This window comes from Thalassophryne amazonica, chromosome 17, assembly GCF_902500255.1.
Source record: "Thalassophryne amazonica chromosome 17, fThaAma1.1, whole genome shotgun sequence".
In the NCBI taxonomy this organism is placed as follows: domain Eukaryota; kingdom Metazoa; phylum Chordata; class Actinopteri; order Batrachoidiformes; family Batrachoididae; genus Thalassophryne; species Thalassophryne amazonica.
Window position 1 is genome coordinate 49,983,735 of NC_047119.1, and position 24,163 is coordinate 50,007,897.

The 24,163-nt window shown below is 40.5% G+C and overlaps 2 protein-coding genes across 2 annotated transcripts in view; both read right to left on the reverse strand.

The window, feature by feature from the left end:
- Window positions 1–10,475, reverse strand: part of LOC117529909 (atrial natriuretic peptide receptor 2) — a 137,728-nt gene extending 127,253 nt beyond the window's left edge. The window contains exon 1 of the mRNA XM_034192814.1: window positions 9,559–10,475. Coding sequence (XP_034048705.1) covers window positions 9,559–10,261 — 703 coding nt within the window. The 5' untranslated portion in view covers window positions 10,262–10,475. The remainder of the gene's footprint in view (window positions 1–9,558) is intronic.
- A 2,133-nt stretch (window positions 10,476–12,608) lies between these two features.
- Window positions 12,609–23,627, reverse strand: alad (aminolevulinate dehydratase). Its single transcript, XM_034192815.1, has 12 exons — window positions 23,535–23,627; window positions 19,276–19,401; window positions 19,100–19,150; window positions 18,399–18,495; window positions 18,116–18,251; window positions 17,946–18,029; window positions 17,378–17,466; window positions 17,231–17,286; window positions 15,850–15,937; window positions 15,686–15,772; window positions 15,349–15,478; window positions 12,609–13,093 (listed from the first exon to the last, which is right to left on the reverse strand). The coding sequence occupies exons 1-12, from the start codon at window positions 23,537–23,539 to the stop codon at window positions 13,035–13,037; spliced, it is 1,008 nt and encodes a 335-aa protein (XP_034048706.1). The 5' UTR covers window positions 23,540–23,627; the 3' UTR covers window positions 12,609–13,034.
- Between the last annotated feature and the right edge of the window lie 536 nt (window positions 23,628–24,163).

The following is a 24,163-nucleotide window of genomic DNA, read 5'->3' on the forward strand; positions in this document are numbered from 1 at the left end:
GTGTCCAACCTCGTACGTTGATCGTTAAAATTAAATTTGTTAGTTCTAAAAGCCATCATAATTATTTATAGGAAAACGTTCTATTTTTATTTCTCAAACAAATGTTTGGGCCTGAAAACAGGTTGGTCTTATTTTTGTACTAAGGTTTGAACTTTGAGAGTGTTTACACACGAGAGAAAAGTGAGAAAATGTTCATGCCTGATTGAGAAAGTGTGTAAAGTGGTTTTACAGGGTTTTTACAGCTTTAAAATGTCTATAATAATTGTAAAAAATAACGCTGACTACGTCGCAGTTTCGCGTATTACGGGCTATTTTTAGAACGTAACTCCCGCAATAAACGAGGGACCACTGTACCACTTTTTTGATTATACTACAAAACAGTTGATACGACGGCTGCTTTTTCGCTCTATTGGCACACGTCGTGATTGGTGGAGTTCTTTTTCTTTGCCGTCTTCCTGGCTTCCATGTTGTAAAATGAGGGTGTGTCTGAAGCTGAGTCTGAATATTTATGGGCGTGTTTATTATAATTACGATTGTTTTCACCCGCTGCATTTATCAAGGTTGCATCAGGCATACGCCGGAATGGGCAGGTGCAGCACTGCTTGATACATGTCACGGCAACTTTGGTGTACTTCAAATTTACACCATAAATTTACGCCACAAGTGCGCAACTTTGATACATGAGGCCCACTGTCCGCCACTTCATCTAACTCACTCCAGACATCTTCTTTCTCCATCTCACAACCTGCCTGTGGGACATATGCACTGATGATATCACCCCTTCATTTTGCAGCTTCACACTCATTACACTGTCAGACATTCGCTTAACCTCCAACACACTCTTAACATACTTTTCTTTTAAAATGACACCAACACCATTTCTATTCCTATCCTCACCAGGATACAACTTTTAATTTAACTATTATTTAATCAGGTTAGTCCCATTGAGATTGAAACCTCTTTTGCAAGGGAGACCTGGACAGTTACAAAGTTTCCAATTCACCTAACCTGCATGTCATTAAAAGGTGGAGGAAACCAGAGCACCCAGAGGAAACATGGGGAGAACATGCAAACTCCACACATAAAGGCCACAGGTGGGAATCAAACCCATGACCTTCTTTCTATGAGGCAACAGTGCTAACCACTAAGCCACCGTGCTGCCCAACTTGAATCCACTGCCTATGCTCCTGCTTTTACTTTCCTTCCACTTGGTCTCTTGCACACACAGTATGTCTATCTTTCTCCTCTCCATCATGTCAGCCAGCTCTCTCCCTTTACCAGTCATACAAAGTTATATGAGGTCTGTTAGAAAAGTATCCGACCTTTTTATTTTTTGCAAAAACCATATGGATTTGAATCACATGTGATTGCATCAGCCAAGCTTGAACCTTTGTGCGCATGCGTGAGTTTTTTTTCACGCCTGTTGGTTGCATCATTCGCCTGTGAGCAGGCTTTGTGTGAGCAGTGGTCCACCCCTCTCGTCTGATTTTTGTTGCGAATAAATGTCTGAACGATTTGGAGCTTTGCTGCATCAAATTTTCCAGAAACTGTGAGAGACCTCCAGGTGGACACCATTCGGAAAATTCAGATGGCTTTCAAGGACGATTTTATGGGGATTACACAGATTAAGGAGCGCTCCAGCCGGTTTAAAGACCGCCCACAGCATCTGAGAGCGCGGCGCACTCCGAGCGCCGATCGACAGGCTGACACCCCGCTGAAACAATCAGATAATTTCCAACGTGAAGGCTTTGTTGATCCGGGATGTTGTCTGACTTCCACAAAAATGGCAGGAGACGTGAACATCAAGACTTTTTCGGCACATTCCACTGTTACAGGAGTTTTTTTTCATGGAAAGAGAAGCGGAGGGACGCGCCACCGTGCTGCTCATGGCGCGGGACAAAAGCACCTTCATGTTGGTCTCACAGGACAGCTTTCAGATGGCTTTCAGATGGCTTTCGGTGGCTTTTCAGTCGTGTGACTATCCGAGAAATTGTGCATGAGCTGGACATGCCAGAACATGTCCTGTGAGGCTTCATCACGGCGTTGCTTTGCGCCATGCGGCTCCACCGCGACGCGCGGAATTCCTCCGCATGTCTGTCTCAATGTGCCGAAAAAGTGCAGATGTCCACGTCTTCCGCAATTCCTGTGGAAGTCAGACGACGTCCCAGATCAACACAGCGTCCAGTGTGGAAATGAATGGCACATTTCACTGTTACAGGAGTTTTTGTCATGGAAAGAGGAGCGGAGGAATTCCTGCGTCACGGTGGAGCAGCATGGCGCAAAGCAACGCTGTGATGAAGCCTCACAGGACATGTTCTGGCATGTCCAGCTCATGCACAATTTCTCGGATAGTCACACGTCTGAAAAGCCACCGAAAGCCGTCTGAAAGCCATCCTGTGAGACCAACATAGAGGTGCTTTTGTCCCGCGCCATGAGCGGCACGGTGGCGCGTCCCTCCGCTTCTCTTTCCATGAAAAAAACTCCTGTAACAGTGGAATGTGCCGAAAAAGTGTTGATGTCCACGTCTTCTGCCATTTTTGTGAAAGTCAGACAACGTCCCGGATCAACAAAGCCTTCACGTTGGAAATGATCTGGTTGTTTGAGTGGGGTGTCAGCCTGTCGATCGGCGCTCGGAGTGCGCCGCGCTCTCAGACGCTGTGGGCGGTCTTTAAACCGGCTGGAGCACTCCTTAATCTGTGTAATCCCCATAAAATCGTCCCTGAAAGCCATCTGAATTTTCCGAATGGTGTCCACCTGGAGGTCTCTCACAGTTTCTGGAAAAATTTGATGCAGCAAAGCTCCAAATCGTTCAGACATTTATTCGCAATAAAAATCCGACGAGAGCGGTGGACCACTGCTCACACAAAGCCTGCTCACAGGCGAATGACGCAACCGACAGGCATGAAAAAACTCACGCATGCGCACGAAGGTTCAAGCTTGGCTGATGCAATCACACGTGATTCAAATCCATATGGTTTTTGCAAAAAATAAAAAGGTCGGATACTTTTCTAACAGACCTCGTACAGTCATACATTCAAAGTTCACTTCCACCCTTATAGTTTTTCTCTTCTCCCGCTGTCCCTGGACACATTCTCTTCCTCTTATTCTTCTTTGCCCATCAGTAGCCCAATTTTCACCGGCATCCTGTTGAGCAATGGCACCGGTAGCGGTTGTTATTAATCTGGGCTTCGGTCCAAATTGTATGGAAATTCAATTTGTACTCTGCATCTTTATTTTGGCTTGTCTTACGTAGGATGCCCTTCCTGATGCAGCCCTACTCATTTATCCAGGCTTGGGAGTGACACTCAAAGTGCACTGGCTGAGATATACAGTATAGATTTTTTTCCCCACTCCAACATTTTGCTTCTCTTTGATTCTCAACACTTTGAGACATAACAAATGGACAACAGTAACAACACACAACCTGTTTCCTGTTTGCTGCAGGCACCATGTCTGCTGCCAATCACCATCATATGATTAGAGTTAATATAAATTAATGTAGCTCAAAAGCAAATTATGGAACACTGTTAATTTTCTAATTCTGGAAGTCATCATGAGCCATTAACTCTAATTCCACATCCACTTACATTTTTCCTGTTTGGGAAAGTCATCATCTGAAAGTCTGTTAAAGAGCTCTTTGAGACTATTGGTATTTTTAACAATTACATCACAAACAAGAGCAATCTGAGATTTCTGACATCTGCCAAGGGTTGACGAAGACTCAAAATAAAAGATATGTGATTCACATCGTGCTGCTGTGGCGCTCTGATCGCTTCCCCTGTTTTTTTTATCATGAAATAATGCTGAATTTATGTGGAAGTGATTGTTGTACAAAATCTTCAGATATCTGTCGCTGAGATAAATGATGACTGGAGTGCTGTTTGAAGCAGAAAGGAGGTGATAATCGGTGAATCGCTGCTGACACTCCAAAATGACGCATGCGCAGTGAAGGCAGGGCGGACCAGTTCTTAGGGGGGACCGTTCGGTCTGTGACACCAAACTTGACCTACATCAGGATTCCACAAAACATTGCAATAATTGCATACTGATCTAGAATGGTCCGACTGATCAAGATGTTGGAATCTGATATTTAATTCAAAAGATGAAACAAAATAGTGTCTTCCTGATCTTGGTTTTACATTGCGATGTCGTATCCATGAAGTAGTTTTGACATGATCCTTGAAAGTCTACAAAGTGAAATCCTGATCCAGAATCCAGATCTGGATCCAGTGTAAATGTGGTGATAATCCATGACGTAGTTTTGTTGTAATCCTTCAAAGTGAAATCCAAAATCTAGATCGCCTCCAAAATTCAGTGGAGTCTTCCATGCCCTTATGGTGCAAATTTGGTGACAGTCTTTGAAGTCATTTTGACGTAATCCTTTGAAGCCTATATAAAGTGAAATCTTGATCCAGAATCCGGATCTGAATCATCTCCAAAATTTAGGAGTCTTCCATGGCCTAATATCTGTCTGTGGTGATAGTCTAGTGGTTAAGGTGTTGGGCTTGAGTCCAGAAGATCATGGGTTCAAATCCCCGCCTGACTGGAAAATCTCTAAGGGCCCTTGGGCAAGGCTTTTAATCCCCTATTGCTCCCGGTGTGTAGTGAGCGCCTTGTCATTGGGGTGAATGTGAGGCATTACTGTAAAGCGCTTTGAGCGTCTGATACAGATGGAAAAGCGCTATATAAATGCAGTCCATTTACAGACAAATAGATAAATAAACACTGATGACTTTATTACGTCCTTGGCAGATGTAAAAATGAGGATGTCTGTATAAATATCTTCAGTTGTTATTTTAACACTGTGTTAAGCCTTGCACAGTGTTGTTTCTCAGAATTTTTAACTCTTCAAGTGTTATTTTAACATTATGGGTTACACTTTGCATAGTGTTGGTTCTCAGAGTTGATTTTTAACTCTTCAAGTGTTATTTTAACACTATGGGTTAGACCTTGCATAGTGACGTTTTTCAGAGTTGATTTTTTACTCTTTGCACAATTTTGTTTCTCAGAGTTGATTTTTCAGTTTTCAAGTTTTAAGTTAACACTGTGCTAAACCTTGCAGTGTTGTTTCTCATAGTTGACTTTTACATCTTCAAATATTATTTTACCACTATGGGTTATAGTTACATGTTGTTCTCAGAGTTCATTTTTCGCTTTAAGTTTTATGTGAACACTGTTATAAACCTAGCATAGTCTTGTTTCTCAGAGTTGATTTTTACTCATCAAGTACTATTTTAACACTTTGGGTTATACCTTTAACTCATTGAGTGCCAGCCATTTTCAAAGTTCAGAACATCCCAGTGCCAGGATTTATTCAGCATTTGAGTGTTTTTTCAAGACCCACAGAAAATTGAGTTCTATGTCCATGTCAACAAACATACCACAAGAAAAGAGAAGAAAAGAAATTGGCTCAATGATGTGTCTTTGGCGCGGGGTGTTACTATCAGAAAAGAAGCCTTTTAGAGTCAATGGCATTGAGTGAGTTAATAGTGTTCTTTCTCAGAGTTGATTTTTCACTTCAAGTTTTAAGCTAACACTTGATTTTTAATGAATTGAATTGTATTTTATCTGTTCAAGTATTATTTTAACACTATGGGTTATATACCTTGCATAGTGTTGTTTCTATTACTTTACTTGATTTTTCACTTTTCAAGTTTACTGTGTTAAACCTAGCATAGTGTTGTTTCTCAGTGTTGATTATTTTGAACTCTTCAAGTATTCTTTTAAAACTGAGTTATACCTTGCATAGTGTTGATTCTCAGAGTTGATGTTTAACTCTTCAAGTGTTATTTTAACACTATGCATTAAACCCTGAATAGTGTTGTTGTTGTTGTTGTTCAGAGTTGATTTTTAACACTTGGTGTTTAAACGTTGCATAACGGTGATCAAATTTATTCACCTAGCTGTAATTGTATCTTACATATCTGAAGGCGTAATTTAACTCTGTTCACAATTTAAGTGTGACATAAGAAAAAAGAGTTCTTGGTGCATGTGCTGTGTGTTTTGAATGGTGGTGCTATGACAGAGCTTAACGGGAAGGTTGTGGATTTAAACTCAAACTTAGGGCTTTGTTTGGAAAATTCCGTGAACAAAGTCCAAACAATTTCAGTTTTAACTCAGAAAAATCTTAAAGTTCCCTCTGTACAATTACACTTGCATATATCATAAAATAACACTGTGAGAAAGGTGCCACCATTAAACCTTAATATTTTAACACTACTGAAAGAGTAACTTTAATTCAGAATCAGTGAGAATTATTTATGTAAACTCCTCAGGAGCATTAATTTTAACACTGCATGAGTTAAATGAACACTGAGGAAAAACAAAACAAAACAAAACTGAGTTCTACTTTCATTTTGACCAACCTTGGTGGGATAATGTTTATATATCAAGGAGATTTTGCATTACTTCAAAGAATTGGCTAACAATACAATTATGTTATTAATAAACACTAACGTGAAGTCATATGTCACCCTTTTGATTGAAGTGATGCAGAGAAGACACGCTCATCCAAAACACATAAAAGGCGTGCTGGATCAAGAAAAATTATACTAAAAAATAGAATGATCCGCACCACCACAGCGCTCCCATGCAAAAAAGCTTTATTCATAAAGACTTTCGTCATGTCTTTATGAATAAAGCTTTTTTGCATGGGAGCGCTGTGGTGGTGCGGATCATTCTATTTTTTGGTACCCTTTTGATTGAAAACATGACCTGTGACCTTGAAAAGTCAAACCCAAATTCGTAACTCAAAATAGTTTGGTGTTGATTTTGGACAGAAATAAATTATTTCTGATTACTTCAAATAATCAAGGCCACATAGAATTCAATTGGAATTACTGAATCGCAAAGAATTAACTGGAATGTCTCCGTGTCAGTCGTGTAAGACACTTGGAAAGACATGTTAAAGTGCTTTTAACAACACCTTTTAAGCTTTTTTGTAAATAAATAAATAAAGTGTAAAGTATCTGTTACTTCTATTTTTTGGGCTCATGCATCAAAATCCAATTTTTTCTCTTTTTCTTTTTTTGAGAAAAAAAATTGTTTGGCCAACTTAAAAAAAAAGTGCTTCACTTGAATTGGTAACACTCAAAGTAATTAGGCTGATCCAAATTAACTTAACAAGTATTATTTCCAGTCTTGTTAACTGAAATTGGACAAACTTAATTCAGTTAAGTGTTATCAAGTGAAGCAGTTTTTTTTAAGATTTTCTCTTTTTCAGTGAGGGTAAGGACCCCCCCCCCCCCCCCACCTGTGTCCATCAGTTGCACTCCTCCTCTCTTCATATCTCCTCAAAATAAACAAATTAATAAATCAGTCCATAAAAGAGGTTTCTGCTATTTGAGCGCTGGCTGTATTTTGTGAATTGTTTTTTTTTTTTTTTTTTTTTTTTGGTAAATGGAGAATGTATTTTGGAGGTGAACCGGATCCAAATCCAGAATCTGGATCCAGATTTCACTTTATGCCGACTTTGAAGGATTACATCAAAACTACTTCACGGATTCTCACCAAATTGATACCACAGATAGATATTAGACCATGGAAGACTCCAGTGAATTTTCAAGGTGATCCAAATCCGGATCCAGATTCTGGATCAAGATTCACTTTATATAGGCTTTGAAGGATTACATCAAAACTACTTTACGGATTCTCACCAAATTTCACCACAGATACATCTTAGGCCATGGAAGACGCCATTAAATGTTGGAGGTGAGCCAGATCCAAATCTGGATTCTGGATCAGGATTTCACTTTATATACACTTTAAAGGATTACATCAGAACTACTTCACAGATTCTCACCAAATGTGCACCACAGAGAGATATTAGGGTATGAAAGAGTCCACTGAATTTTGGAGGTGATCCAGATTGGTGGATGTCACAAATCTCTTGCTCTTGTTTCAAATATAACTGAAGCTTGAAGGCAGCAACAAATTGTGCCAAGCTTGTACGACCAGATCAGAAAAGTTACATTCTTTAAAGTGCACGCACTCTGGGAAGGATTGAAACAGCCTGCAGTCACAAAAAGGGTCATATTACGAAGACACTGTTGGATAAATCTGCCAATGTCATCCTCATTATGATCCCTTTGTAATGGGGGAGGGGGAGCACATCCATCCTGACATCATCATTATTAATCTTTTTTTTTCTGCAAATTGGCCGTTGAAAACGGCTGTAATCACTTCCTGAATCACAGAGGAACCAACCAGAGCCGTTCACACACACACACGCGCCTAACAAGCTGCAGAAAGCATTTTGAGCTGTCTAAAATGGTAATTATTTGTCTTGTTTACATCGTCATGGCTTGACAAAACAGCTGCATGTTCTTTTCTTCTTGTGTGCAGCTGTTAAAGTATTTATATTATGTTTATAACAGATTTAACTTCTTGTTATAATCCTTCAGACGAGCTGCGCTCTGATGCGATCTGCTGATGGCACCACTCGCTCTGTTCACTACTTCTTTACTCCACTTGATGAGCTGTACGTCGTGTTGGAGATTAGATCACTCCACATAGCATGACATTTGTATGTGAAAGATTTTTTTGAACATTTCAAAATTCTCTGTGCGTAATAACACGCACCAGCGCTCCTCTGGCGTCCTGTCTGCACCAGTTAAAGATGAGTTTACCCTCCAGCACGACACATCACGACACAGGTCGTGCTGTTGCGTTGAATCAAAAACATGCTCGTGTCAGGGCACCTTAGGACTAGATCCATCACAATTTAAAGGACTCATCGCTACTTTGACAATTGTGTGACAGGACCGGCTTTTTTCAGAAACTGCTTAATAGGAAACACATGAGGATGGATGGGGCAGCCGGAAATGATCTCACATTGTTTTCCTGAACTTCAAAATTGCATAGTGTAGTTATTAAGGCATTCTTGTATTTTATTACTTCCAACATGTATTTCTTGTGACATTGTTAAATTTCTATAGATAATATTTACAGTGTAAGACATCAACAGTTAAACTGACTGAAGTTCTGGTACAAGCCCTGACACCCACTGGTGCTTATTCCCAGATACTGTACTGTGAACCTATGATTCCCTCTTGATGGGACCCCGGTCCATGTTATTTTGAGTGTATGGTGGATTTTTTTTTGTTTGTTTGTTTTTTTTGGTAACTCCAGCACAGCTGCCCTGTTTAGTCTTGTTTAGTCTTTCACAAAACAACACAATCATCAAAGATGCATGCAACACACTGATTGTGTTGCTAAAAACGTTTTAAGTGTAAAACCCAGGAATTTAAAAACCACTAATTTTGTTTTTCTTGAGGCCAACATGTAAAATATTAAAGAATTTGAACATACAGTTTTCATTTTATTTTGTGGAAATCTGTGCATTTTCAGTTGCATTTCCCTTTAAAAAAAAAAATCACATTTTTAAACTGCATTTTTTTTAATGACTTACTGAGTTTTTCATCTGAAACTTGTAATTTATCCTCATGTGCTGGGACTGAAAATAAAATCCAGATTTTATGAAAAAGGTGGTACTCCATCCCCTCTGCCTGCACCCCTGTTAGAACCCCACTTTTTTTGGTTGGGGTGCCAGGAACTTACTTCTCCCATGCTCCTTCATGAAGGCGATCAGGTCCTTGTAGTCCTTGTGGTCGTCCTCGTAGGGCTGAGCCTCCACCGTGATGTTCATCTCCATCTTCAGGTTCAGGTAGATGCCCTCGGACAAGAAGTAATGCGGCCGGTCGTCCTGCCGCAGGTCGTGGAAGATCACCACGGCACGTGACGTCCAGTTGAAGTACGTGTGCAGGACGTTGGCGAAGTCCCCCAGCTTGGTGGTGGACGGCCCGCTGCGCACGATGGTCCGGTACTCGTCCCTCTTATCGAAGCCGTACGCGGGTCCGCCGGCCGTGATCAGTGGGAGCTTCCAGTGGGACGCGAAGCGCCCCACGGAGGCGAGCGGGTACACGCACCCTGGTCCGAAGAAAGCGTCCGGCCGGATGTAAAGTTTGGCGTCCACGGCCACCACCTGCGCGCGGCTCTCGGCGCACGATCCCGCGGCCGGATCCTCGGTGCTGAAGCTGAGGATGTTGATGGAGCGGCCGAGCAGCAGCCCATGTTTGCCGTGCAGGTCCTCGTGCGCCATGAGGATGGCCGGGAAGACGCGCGGCAGAGCCCACGGGTACTTGTGGTGGTTGTCCGGCAGCATCACGGCCACGGTGATGTTTCCACGGCAGCCCGGGAGCAGGAGGAGGCAGCAGGACAACACCGCCAGCGCGCAGCACCCCAGCGCGCTTTGGCGCAACATTTAGTCCCAGAGAGCAGGGTCCGGCACCGAGAGCGCACCAGGTCCGGCTGTGCCACCCGGACACCCAACCATAAGGATCCGTCTCCCCCTGCTGCCTCTTAAAAGTCGCCCAAAGCGGCTAAAGCCGTCATCCCGACGTGCCAGGCGCGTGCGCTCCCCTGTAAATTAAGTTTGTTTAGTTCCCAAAGCGCGCGCGGACCTCACACGCGCACAGAGTCCCTGAGACTGGACCATCCGTCCACGACTGCAACTTAAATCAGCCTCCTGCTCGGCCCACATACGTCACACACACGGTCCATCACACAGCCAATCACAGCCCGACGTGATTGATTGTCAAAAGGCGTGGTTAACGTGTCCTTCGACAGTTTGATTTTTGTTTCCTCTGTCGCGTTTTGTAATCAACAGTGTGTTTAACTTTCGTATAATTACTGCCAGCCTTTGCAGATGAATCGATCTCATCGAGAGACTGTAGAGCTTGTTTCCTACATCCCGATCAATTTATTGCTCTTATCACCACAAAACGTGATGCGGATCAATAACACCGATCGATGGAGTAGAAAACTGAATACTTTGTGACTCTGCAGGACTAAAGATCCAGATGTTAATTGTAGATCATGTCTTTGCTGAGACAATGTTTTTACGCTTTTCCACCAACTTCTTATTGAAGTTGGTGAAATTATTGTTCTGATCAAATTGTAGAATAAGTTAATTTTCTGGTGTTAAATCAGTGTGAATTCTGTATCATTTTGCTTCCGTTCTTGAGTCCCAAAGACGGGGGGGGGGGGGGGTCTGCTGTGCACATGATTTCAGAATTGTAGAAAGACAAAATAATTGCTACTTTGTGCACGTGATACTTTTTGTGCGCAGCAGCCTGGGTCCCCCCCACTGTATTTAGCATGAGACGCGCATTTTTCTGAATTTCACTCAGTTTCTCAAAATCTAATCTGATTTTTTTTTTTTTTTTTAATCAAAGCTGTCAGTCACATATAGCGGCGGTATACTGAGCAGTTTTGAGACTTCAACGGTTTTCAGCCTGCAGGGTCCAAAAGTGGATTTAAAAATGCACGTGGCCACGCGCACTGCGCTGTAGTGCGGTGCTTCTTTAATATAATACGCACGCACGCGCGGGGAAGCGTTTTGTTTTCAAGTTAAATTGTTGTAATTGTGGGTTGTTGCTTTTTTCCCCATTAAAAGTATTTTATGCTTTTAATTCACTGCAGTATTATTAGCAGTTGAGACAGCAGGGTGATTACAATGTCGCCCCCTGTTGGCCGGCGAAAACCACTAAAAATGCATATACCGATTTTTTTTTTTTTAATTCAATAAATATATTGGCGTGTTGGAGGAAATGAAATGTTTGCAGCAGCACCTTCACCATTTGCATTTTCCCAATTTATTATTAAAAATAAGGGTTTTTTTTTTTTAATCAGAGAACTCAATAATAACTCATTGAGTAGTCCTGCTGTCACCACTCAGGAACAAAACAAAAAAACTGCTTAAAAAAAATTATATAGCAACAAATATATTCTTAATATTTTTGAGTCATAGCTAAACTTGTAATCTGTTGCCATTAATAGTTTGTAAATGTTGGTTTGCCGTAAGATTTAAATAAACATACGATATGATCAAATGAAGTTAGCGCCTCCTACTGTTAACCACAGAAAACGACGTTAAAACTTTTATTTTTATTCGATGCAGATTTATTATTTATTATTGCCGAGCTGTATATAGTTTTATTCAATTTTCAGTTAGTTGTGCCTATGATATCCCACATTATTTTATTTTTATATTGGAGAATTTGATGAGAAAATTAGTTTAATAACTGGACTTGATCCACCAAGAATGAAGAATTTTGATTAATATTATTGCACACATGATGCCCTTTCTAATAAAACAAAATAATGCATATTTTACTGGAAGAGATTTGGTTCATCTGTCAGGTGTCTTTTATTTGATATGTCTGATTGATGAGTCTCTTTAAAACTCTGGATTTGAGAACCTGAGATGAGAAGGAAAAACACCCATCTCCACGTAACAATATCCACATCCAACCACAGATTGTCAATATTTATCAGAGATTAAATATATAGTTAAAAAAAATCTTCTTATAGAATCAGGACCCAGAATCCACATCCAGATTTACACCAAACTGCAAAACGATCAATCAGCCAAAGGCTAATGATCTCAAAACACCTCAGCAAATTGTGTTATGTTTATAAATTTTAACACAATATTTTAATTATTTAAATAAAATTAATCTATCTGATTACATCACATTTCCTAAAATCCTTTTGGTTTATTATCCACAAACGCATCTATAAATCACAAACCGATTAATGAAAGAAGCCAAAGTTCATATGTACTTTATTAGTCCAAATAAAAATAGTCACGATAGTTTCAATAAAAATGTCAGTCTGATCACAGCATATTTTCTTAAATCCTCTGATCTGCAAATTATGTGACATCCATGAAAGAAGCCAAAACTCTATCTGTACTTTACTACTCTGAGCTTATGAGGAAGTAAAAGTACTTCATAAATATCAGATGTTTGCACAATCTTACATTCAACATACTCAGATGTTTCTGCTGCCATGAAGAGCATCAAGTTTTACATTCTTAGTGTTCACCTCAGGATTCAAAAGCTTAAAATGAAAAACGGATCAACTAAAAACAGCTGTCTGTTCCCGACTTTATACACAAGGACAATAAGAGAATAAAAGCACGTTTGGCCCCTTTTTGTGACCGTGACTGTTGAAGGATTTGTCTCTGATCTTCACTCCTTCATCCAGCTGAGCAGCTGCGGCGTGTAGTAAGTGATGATGATGTCAGCACCTGAGAGCAGGCCAGAACGATGGGATTATTCACAGCCTGAAACCAAAAACTGATACAATTATTCTGTGTGTAACACACAACGACTGAGACGTGGTTACTACAGTACATCTGGCAAGTATTCACAACACATTTTATGTTACAGCCAAAATGAAGGAAATTCATTTTTTCCTCCTCAAAAATTCTACTCAAAACACCCCATAATAACATGAAAGTTTTTTGAAACTTTTGCAAACGTATTAAAAAATTAAAAAAAATAAGAAATCACATGTACATAAGTATTTATACCCTTTGCTCAATACTTTGTTGAGGACCTTTGGCAGCAATTACAGTCTCAAGTCTTCTTGAATATGATGCCACAAGCTTGGTGCACCGATCTTTGGCCAGTTTTACACATTCTTCTTTGCAGCACCTCTCAAGCTCCATCAGGTTGGATGGGGAGCATCGGTGCACGCCATTTTCAGATCTCTCCAGAGATGTTCAATCGGATTCAGGTCTGGGCTCTGGCTGGGCCACTTGAGGACATTCACAGAGTTAGATGGTGATGATGGTCTTGTGGTTAAGCGTTGTGCTTGAGACCAGAGGATCCTCTGTTCAAATCCCAGCCTGACCAGAAAAATCACTAAGGGCCCTTGGGCAAGGTCCTTAATCCCCTAGTTGCTCCCGGTGTGTAGTGAGTACCTTGTATGGCAGCACCCTCACATCAGGGTGAATGTGAGGCATTATTTGTAAAACGCTTTGAGAGTCTGCTGCAGATGGCACAGTACTATATAAATGCAGTCCTTTTAGAGTTGTCCTGAAGCCACTCCTTTGATAACTTGGCTGTGTGTTTAGGGTCATTGTCCTGCTGAAAGATGAGCCGCCACCCCAGTCTGAGGTCAAGAGCGCTCTGGAGCAGGTTTTCATCCAGGATGTCTCTGTATGGACAGAGGCCTCTGGTCACATTGGGACCTTCAAAGACTAATTAAGCTGTACAAACATCTCAAGGATGATCAGTGGAAACAAGATGCACTTCAGATCAATTTTGAGCTTCATGTCAAAGGCTGTGAATACTTATTTACATGTGATTTCTTAGTTTGTTTTTTTTGTTGTTTTTTTGTAATAAATTTGCAAAAACCTGTAGAATTTTGAGGGGGAAAAAATCAGCCATTTTGGAATAAGGCTGTAACATAAGAAAATGTGGAAAAAGTGAAGCGCTGTGAATATTTTACAGATGCACCATATGGTAACCAAAACTGGCTCCAAATGCTTGTGTGAACTCCCTTATCAAGTCTCATCATTCTGTTCACATATATTAAATCCAGAAATCATGTAACCACATTTGTGTCAGGATGCGTTTACGAGTGGGACAGATGTGTAATTTATCAGTATGATTATGTGATTTATGGTAAAGACATAACCTCTTGCACAGACATTGTTTAATGTATAATAAAAAAAGATATGCCATGCTCAGTTCCCACCATTTTTTAAAATTAAATGTACCATATCCTTGCATCGGTGTGCCCAGGGCCAAGCATCAGCACACCCCCCTTTTTAAAAGAAAGTTGATTAAACGGCCATCCTAAACTAGTTTTTATTTAAGTTTATTAAGCACCAAACCAAAATTAAATAATTTTGTGGTGACCCCTACACATCGCATAAAGCAAAAAATAATGAGTATTATATTGGCCGTGTTTATGCATCAGCCCTCCCTCTCTTCAGGCAGAATTTTGCTCAGAACACCCTGGGCACGCCGATGAGCGAATATGATAATTGTGGTCAGTATGGATTTAGCATTTAAAATTATGCGGCTTTACAAAAAAAAAAAAGAAATTTAAAATATAGCTTGTGATGATGTTACAGCAAGAAAAAAGCTAGAGAGAGATGACACACAACAACATATCAAAACTATATGAAATTCCTGAAAACACGCTTGTTAGAAATTTAGTATCGTTGTCTATGAAGTTACTCCACAATCTGAAATGATTCAGAAATCCAACTTTTTTCCAACTTAATCAACATCAGAGGTATTCCATATCTGTTACAAGGTTGGTTATGAGGAGAAATACTGATCAACATTTACATATCAGTTACTGACGTAATGCCAGAAACAAGCATTCAGTCCGAATGTGAAAGGAGCTGTTGCTTAAGTCAAAATGTGAAAATATTGTTTTTCTGAGGAGAGAGAGCGAGAAAACAATGTATGTCTGTTTCACCCTTCGCTCCATCTGTGTCTAACTACAAATGCAGATTGCAATCTAAGTCTTGGCCCCGCTCACCTGCCCGGCGGAAGGCGGTCATGGCCTCCATCACTGCAGCCCGCAGGTCAAATGCTCCAGCCTCAGCGCCGTGCCACATCATGGCAAACTCCCCCGACACGTTGTAGACCGCCAGAGGGTGAGTGGGGAACTGAAGAGGAAACGCATTAACCATAGTACATAAAATGCTGGAAACATTGCTAATGTGGTTTGCAAAATGTGATCATTTTGTTTCTCCCGTCTCTCACTGCACTGGTTCTGCTAAGCTCAGCCGAACATCTTCACACATCCTCTAAACTGCTGCTGAATTTATCTGACGTTGAGCTGCATGTTATTGACATTTAACGTGAATACACACCTTGTTTTTGACTTCTCTTAAAATATCGAGGTACGGCAGACCTGGTTTCACCATCAGCATGTCAGCTCCTTCTCTCACGTCTCGCTCCTGCAGTGCATGGAAACAGTGACACCTCCATCAGCTGCTCCAACATCACCAATAAGGAGCTGTGCCAACAAACTCACCACAGCGCGGAGGGCGAGTCCTCTGGCTCCAGGAGGAAGCTGATAGCAGCGTCTGTCCCCAAAAGCAGGCTTGGACTGTGCAGCATCTCTGGCGCGCATGCACACACACACACACACACACACACACACACACACACACACACACACACACACACACACACACACACACGTTTTCTGAGCTGTAGGAATTACACCGCCAAGTATGGAAGATATAAAGTTGTGCATCTATAAGCAGCTCACACCAAACAAAACAAGGCCACGTGTTTATCAAGTAATTTACAACAGTAAGTGTGATCCTGATCCTGGAAGTCCTTGTGGCATTATTGTATACACAAGGTCTCAAAGGCTCTGGCCCCCTGGTGGCCACAGTTAGAATCAAAATGTGCCCAATCTAGAGCATGTCCAAGATCTAAAGCCCCAGTCACATAGCACTAATGAAGGATACTAAAGTCAAAACAAAACAAGAAATCTGGACTTGCATTGTCTTTCGGAGGCATCGTTTAACCGTCATCCAGCTTTGTTCCTGTAGGTGGCGCTTTGTCGGAATTTTCAAACTTAAAAAATGTGAACGAATCCCGACGACAATGTCAATTCATCCGTATTTTGTTTTACTTTCCATCTTGACAGTTCCTCGTGGTTTTACGTAGTTCTCATAACATCAGCTTTCCATGTGACTGTGTCCAGCTTCGTCCAACCTCCCAAGTCCGACGTCTTGCACAAACGTTGATGATATCTGAACAGATTAATGACTAAAGATCTGACTCGTCCATGTGTGGGATGAAAAGCAATGTCATACAGCAAGAACGTTTTATCAACTACTTTAACTATTTACACATGTTCCAGCCATGTGTGGCTGGCCTGCGTGTGCACATACATTTTTATTGTGAAGACAAACATCTCTCACCTTTTGTCAAGACAACCAGATCCCGCACCTGCAGGTGCTGTGGACATGGGCACAGGGTGGCTGCGCTCGGTCTCATACCCGCTATCGGTCACGTCATCATGAATGTTTCGTTTTGATTTTGTTTGAAGCATCAAAGTCGACGTTTGCTTAATTTCTCTTTAGTTAGTTTTGCTTTTGCTTAGTTCCTTTGTGCGCTTTCGATTCACAGGCTTTTCAGTGATGTGAGAAGTGCAGGATCATTTGTACACCTTTTCTCAATTACTTCAGACTTTTTTCCTTTGTTCAGCTTTCGCTGTGTGACTGGGCCCTAAGTGAGGTAAATTTGTACACCAACTTTCACCCCGATACATTGTCTTTGTCATGATATTATCTACACAGAGTCGAGCAGTTCGTTAAGCTGCTCAACTTTCACTGACGCAGGTTAAATTAATGAATAAATAACATTTGTAAACAAAATTTGTCAAAGCAGTTCTGTACCTGAAAGGTCCGTAATAACAAGAGGCAAACTTTGCGCTGTAGCTTAGCACTGAAACCTGTAGGAAAGGTTTAAAAAAAAACAAATAAATATTTAAAAAAAAAAGTTTAGAACATTTTGTGAGAGGATTTTGTGCATCATTCTTTGACCTTGTTCCCCAAACCGTTGGATGTCAGTGCTTGTTTTATGGCTGCGACTCTTCCATCCATCATGTCGGAGGGAGCGATAATATGGCAACCTGCAGAGCAAAAGCAACCAAATCATCACAAGGGTTGTTCGACACTGAGGCCCGCCCCTTTATAGGGATCCACCCCAAACAAGTTTCGATCACAGTAGAAAATGTCTTTAAGTTTGTTAAATATTCCATATAAGCTTACATTTAAAATGTCCATGTAAGCTGTTACTATGTAAAATAAATTATGTTTTAAACAATTTTACAGTGACCAGGACCTGTTATTTATGCCTTAAAAATCCATTTGTTTAATACCATGTCACAGTTTGCCTGAACTGTCCATCAGTTCTCATGATAACAGTGTCTCTTATGTTCTGCCTTTCAGATAAAAAGTTCAAATTTTAAAGCTCTGAGCCTTTTCTGAATTCTATTCCAGGTTAGATTCTGAGTGAAACAGCAGGAGTGCAAAGAATAACACAGGCCCAGGTTAGAACCAAAAACCTTCCCAGCATGGGTTTGTGAAAACAGATTACTCAATGACTAACCTGCCCGAGCATAAGCGAGCGACACTTCTGCCAAACGCAGGCAGCTGGCGTCGTTGTTCAGAGACCCGTCCTCATTCAGAATACCTGCAGTTTAAACCCCCCCCCAGAAAATCATCAATAAAACTCAAACATTTCTGCGTTTTTTCTGTAAAGCGCGAGGAGACGCTCACCGCAGTGTCCATGTGACGTGTACGGACACAAGCACACGTCGCACGCTACCAGCAGGTCTGGAAATAAAGATCTGATCTTCTTCACCGCCAGTACGGCCGGCGTGTCGTCCGTGTCAGCGCACGAACCGCGCTCATCCTACCAGCAAAGCACCAGAGGTCAAAGTTCATTCAATGCTGGCTATATAAACACCTGTGTTGACTATTCAGATTCAGCAACACCACAATTGTAACCCGACAGTAGTCAGAAGTGTTTATTAAAAAAAAGCACAACTCATTTACATACCTTAGTTATTTTCACCGGGACACCAAAAACCAGCACACACTTCAAACCATTCTCCACAAACGGCCGCAGCATTCCCTCCAGCTTGTTCACTCCGTATCTAAAAATGAGTTCATACATCAAGACAAATGTTTCAGTGATGAAAATGTATCATTTTGTCATTCAAGATCTCAAGTAAGAGTTACAAAGCCTGTGCAGAGTCCAGATGCTGCCTTGTTCTGCATTTAATTGTTTTATTAATCTAAAATGTCAGGCACTTAAGACAGGATTCTTTCTTGTCTTGAGATCCACACAATTGTCATTTTCATGCACAGCACCAGGTGGTGTAAATAGAAAGCAATTAAAAATTTACATGCCCTCTGCCAGTGTCCGCCTCTACTGGCCATGTGGCGTACTACAGTTCAGAACAGAGCACAGGACAGTTGGTTGATTGTTGTAGTACACTAGGAGTGAAGATCTAACGGTCTTTTTTCTTATCTGGGTCCTGCTCCAGTGTCTGACCCCGGGTCCACCCTTCCTGACTACTTTTATCTGAAGACTCCTCCCCCACAGTGTGGTCCCAGCTGCACGCTCTGTGCAGAATGTGAGAGCACATTGATCAGCCTGCTAAAGGCACTGTCAAATTTTGACTGGACAGTTCCCACTTTAAAGTTCTGTGAAAGTCTGCTTCTCTCTGTGATGCAATTCACGGCGTTGGTTCAAACCTGGCCTGTCCCGGCAGGCTGCCGATGGGCTCCACAGCATCCTCACTGTCTCTATAAGGCAAAGAACCAAGAGTTACACAAACACAAAGCTTTGTGTGAACACAACGAAGACTGCAGCAGTTTAGCATGAGTCTAAGTTGGATTCGGCAGTGAGAAAACTGAGGTGTTTAATTTACGTGATGAAGATTGGGTAGATGAGATTGTCGGGTCTCAAATCTGCAGCGCAGGTTTGCCAGAACCGAAGTGTCGGGTGGAAATAGCCGCTGTGGATGATCGATTCTGCTGGCGTCTGCATGTTTATCCTGAATTACAAAAAGGCAGAGGAAGAGGAACAGTGTATAGAAACCAGCAAAAGGTCTCACTGTAGTGTGTTCACACTCAACTCTGTCACAATTAAACCTGAGCAGGCACGCGTGAAGCTGCTTCTCTAAACAACCGCTCGACTCTGTCTCACTGCACACTTTCATTAAAAAAAAAAAAATCTGAATTCCTACCTTCATCTTATTATTAATCCTCTTATTTAACCATGTTATTATCAATGTGTTGTCATTAGTAATTCTGTGACAAATTTAGGAATGGGAATTGATTTTAAATTGATAATGCCAGTACAAATTCTGCTTATCAGTCCAATTCTGTATCGATTTAATGTTAATTTTTATGAGGGAAAACACTGGTCGACACAGGTTTTCAATGCAGCTCTTTTCCTCTGTGTAAATGCAGTTTGATGTCATGATGCCAGGCGTGACGCACATTTTTTTTTTTGCAATGCTGAAGTGTCAAAATCACATTGATAAGAGGAACTGATCATGTCTGAGGTAATGAATTGAAATATTTGGAAGAGGTTCTCTTGTTTAAATTTTTTCCATGAAGCATATTTTGTCCATTTCTTGTGACATAAAGCATATTTACACACAAAGTTTCAAGGATCATTTTAATATTGCATAATCATGCAATCAGGCCTGCATGCTGCAGTCTGCATTCGAGAGTGACCCTGTCGCTAGGACAGGGCCACTGATGGCGTGAGGAATGCAGGATGACCCCGCCTGTGGTGCTGACGCCTGCGTGGACTTCTCATCTTTATATTATTATGTTGTTTGATTTCCTTTTTTCTGATTCTTCAGCTTTGTAAAAATTTGCAAAACCTTGTAACTGTTAGAATGGCCTAAGCAGTGGGTCACCCCTCTGAGTCTGGTCTATTTGAGGTTTCTTCAGTATCATCAGAGAGAGTTTTTCCTTACCACTGTCACCTGTGTGCTTGCTCTAGGGGTTGGTATGGTTAGACCTGACTTATGTGAAGCACCTTGAGGCAGCTTTTGTTGTGATTTGGCGCTGTATAAACAAAATAAATTAAATCATCAGCAGCTGTGTTTATATTTTCATGCACTGGACAGAACATGACATACAAAGTATATAATATGAGCGAAGCGTCGTGCAGCGGCACAAAGCTCACTCATGGTACAGGGCATCCTAAACAGGAAGTGCCAAAATTAAAATCCACAGTAAAACAGGAAATGTTCAAATGTCAAACATTTCCTGGATTGACAGATGAGATCCCATGGAATCTCGCGGGAACTCAGTGGCAAGTTCACACTCAAACAGGAAGTGCTGAATTTTCAGTCACAGTGAAACAGGAAATGTTTAACACTTCCTGGCATGGGTGGAGCTAGAGCGGAGGCCGGGGTTTCACTGGACTCCCCTGAAATCTGATTGGACAAAGATGATTGACATGTCATGGTACCACACGTCTGGTTGAAAGAGCTGCATTTTGAAATTAGTAAGTCACATTGACTGCTAGGTCCCTCCTGTCCAGTAGTTTGTGCTGTGTACCAAAAAAAGTTCTAATCCACCTTAGTAGAAGAATAAAAATATTTGCTTCAGATTTGAACTGAACACGTCATTTGAACTATGGACTTCTAATGACACCAAACATACTGGTGAGTAAATGACCATATTTCATGTCAGAAATGAGGTCCAGGTTGTTAAAGATTCCTTTAATTCAGGTTGCCTTATATACACATGTTTAAGCTAACAGACAGCAGCTGGTTCATGCTCTGTTGGCTTATTAGTGCAGCAGATAACTGAAACAATCCTTCAAATGGTGATACAAGCATGAAATTCAGCACAAATACAGCTGAAGCAAACTTAATGGAGCAACTTTAACTTTTGACCCCTGTACAAACTGAAACTGACCTTTGTCACCATTCATGCTGCTTTTACCTCATAACTCCATAACATTCAGTCACAGATTGTCCAAACTACACCTTTTTTGGCATATTTATGATCAGGCAAATAATGTGGTGTAGTTTTCTATATGATTGGTGCATCTTTTAATTTTGACCCCTGTGTAATTCTTCAATTGACCTCTACATGGCTGCCTATTGAAAATTCAAGTGGCCAATCAGTTTTTTCAAAAGAGTTCATGTCTATGGATTATTTGCGCTGAATTTCATGCCTGTATCACCATTTGCAGGATTCCACTCTAAATATTCTCTTATCTGCAGCATTATATTTGAGATGTAAGATGCTGCTCCTCACTGTTTCTCAGTTGCCCTCAAAAGTATTGCAACACTTGGTATTTCACACATTTTAATTAGTTTATTCCATTTCAAATACATTTTTCTTTCTAAAATTATCTTCCTTAACTCAAACTGAGAGCAAATCTCTAAAACTTGATATAAATTAATTAAAAATATAAAATCCAGCTTCCCCATGAAGTGGTGTAGATGAGGATTTTCTTTAAAAGAAGACCTGCAAGTTCAGCTACAATTTGACAGAACGTACATTAGAAATGAAAGACTAGATTGGATGTTTTGGTGAAAGAAACTTTTTTATTTCTTCATAATTGATGTAAATAAAGTCCAAGACATATTCAGTGACTTGGAAATGTTCATGTTTCCATCCCCTGACTTGTCTAAAGAAAACTGGCAATAAAACTGATTATTATTTAGAGGTTTTATCAAATTTTAGAGATTTGCTTTCAGTTTGAGTAAGATCATTTTAGAAATTTTTATTCTTTATTTTTTTGTATTTCTTGTATTTGAAATGGCATAAACAAAATGAGGGCACAGTATCCTAACCTTATGATGAGTGCAAAATGAGTGTGGTATTATTACTTTTTGTTTAAGAATGTTTAATTTTCACTGTTGCTGCACTTTGTGTCAAATCATAGTCACATTATATATCATATTGATATGAAAATTCAGTAAGGTATATCTTCAATTATATATTCCAGATATAAGGTGGAACTCTACTAGTGTTTACTAAGGTACACCTAAATATCTTAAAAAAAATAAAAAAAATAAAGAGAGAGTAGAGCCACTTAGGTGCCTGGTCTTGAGAACCAGGGATGGTAGGTTGAAAAGCTTTTTTATCCTATGGGAACTCTCCCTACCCACCTAAGTGGCTCAAGAATATGGCCAGCATGCATATAAGTGACATGACATGACAATATGGGGGGGGTGTTCAGCTGAAAAGCAAAAAAAGAAAAATGCTTAAAAAGGTGGGGAGTATGGGGGGCAGAACACCTCCAAAAGCTGAAAGGTTTTAGTCATGCGAATGCTCCCAAGAACCATTTTACTGAAAAAAAGTCTGAAGGACTTAAAGGCCATGGTTAGATGGTGAGGAGCTATTCCAGGCATGTGAGAGGCAAATACAGAAAAATGCTTAAAAAGGAGAGGGCTCTGGGGATACTGACTCCCCCCCAGAAGCTGAAATGTTTTTGCCATGCTAATGCTCCCCTGAAGCATTTGTTCAAAATGAAGTCTAAAGGACCTAAATGACTGGTGAGATGCTGACGAGCTTCGCTCATTCATGTCCGCGACATATGCATATTAGCAATATTAATAATAATAATAAGAAGAAAACATTTCAAACATAATTGATTATTTTTGTAAAATAGAATTTTTTTTGTTTACATGCTAACAAAGAAAAAACACTACTTATTATAAAAATGCACAGTCATACAATTTTCAGTGACCAATGGTACTAATAAATCAATGGGTTTATAATAAATTATAGTAAAAGCATTCTTCAGTCTACATTTACATTTATTATGCAAAGACTGTAATGTAGACTCTTATTTTCACTCCTCGGGTGACATGAATGAAATCTTTATTTCAGATTAAAAAGAAAGAAAAAAAAATACAACAAAATACAGTGAAGAAAGTACCTGCACCTTGAGGAATTGAGTTCACATGTCGAAAAGGAGTGGGCATAATATAGTTTAACATAAACTAAGAATTGAATATTTCATATACGAGTTCGAATATGAATCAAAATAAACTGTTTAAACTACAAACTTCAAACACGCACAAGAACGTGAGTCTTCATGCTCCGTGTAACGCGTGCAAACTGTTTTAACCGACAACGTGACTATAATCCAACAAAAACGGATAAAACAATAAATTAATAAGTGAAAAATTAAAAGTTTACTTACAGCATGAGCTCACTCTGACCGGTTCTTCAAACAGCGCTGCTTCTTCTTCTTCTTCTGTTACTTCACACCCTCGAGGTGCTTTACCGCCACCTACCTGTAGGTACCACCTACTGACCACTTCCTCTTCAGTAAGGTTCAGTGGCGGGTGACAAACCGTTTTAAATGCTCATTACCGCCACCTGCTGGACTGGAGTGCAGAAACACACACACACATTATATATATATATATATATATATATATATATATATATATATATATATATTATAAATTCTGGTAGCTAAATCTTTTTTTTTTTTTTTAAGACATAACGATGTCACTGCATGATTTGGCTGCCATTTCCCCCAAGAGACCTGATACTGAAATGTTACTGGCTTCTTCTTGCTTTAACGATGGAACAAGACAGTTTCTCTCTAAGCCGCTCATCCCACACTTCCCTATCCTCAGCCATGTCCTCTAACTCTTCTTGGGGGATTCCCAAAGCATTCCCAAGACAGCTGGGACATTTTATCCCTCCAGCACGTCCTGGGTCTGCCTGAACCACCTCAGCTGGCTCCTTTCAATGCAAAGAAGCAGCAGTTCTAATCTGAATCCCTCCTGAATATTCAAGCTTCTCATCCTGTTCCTGAGT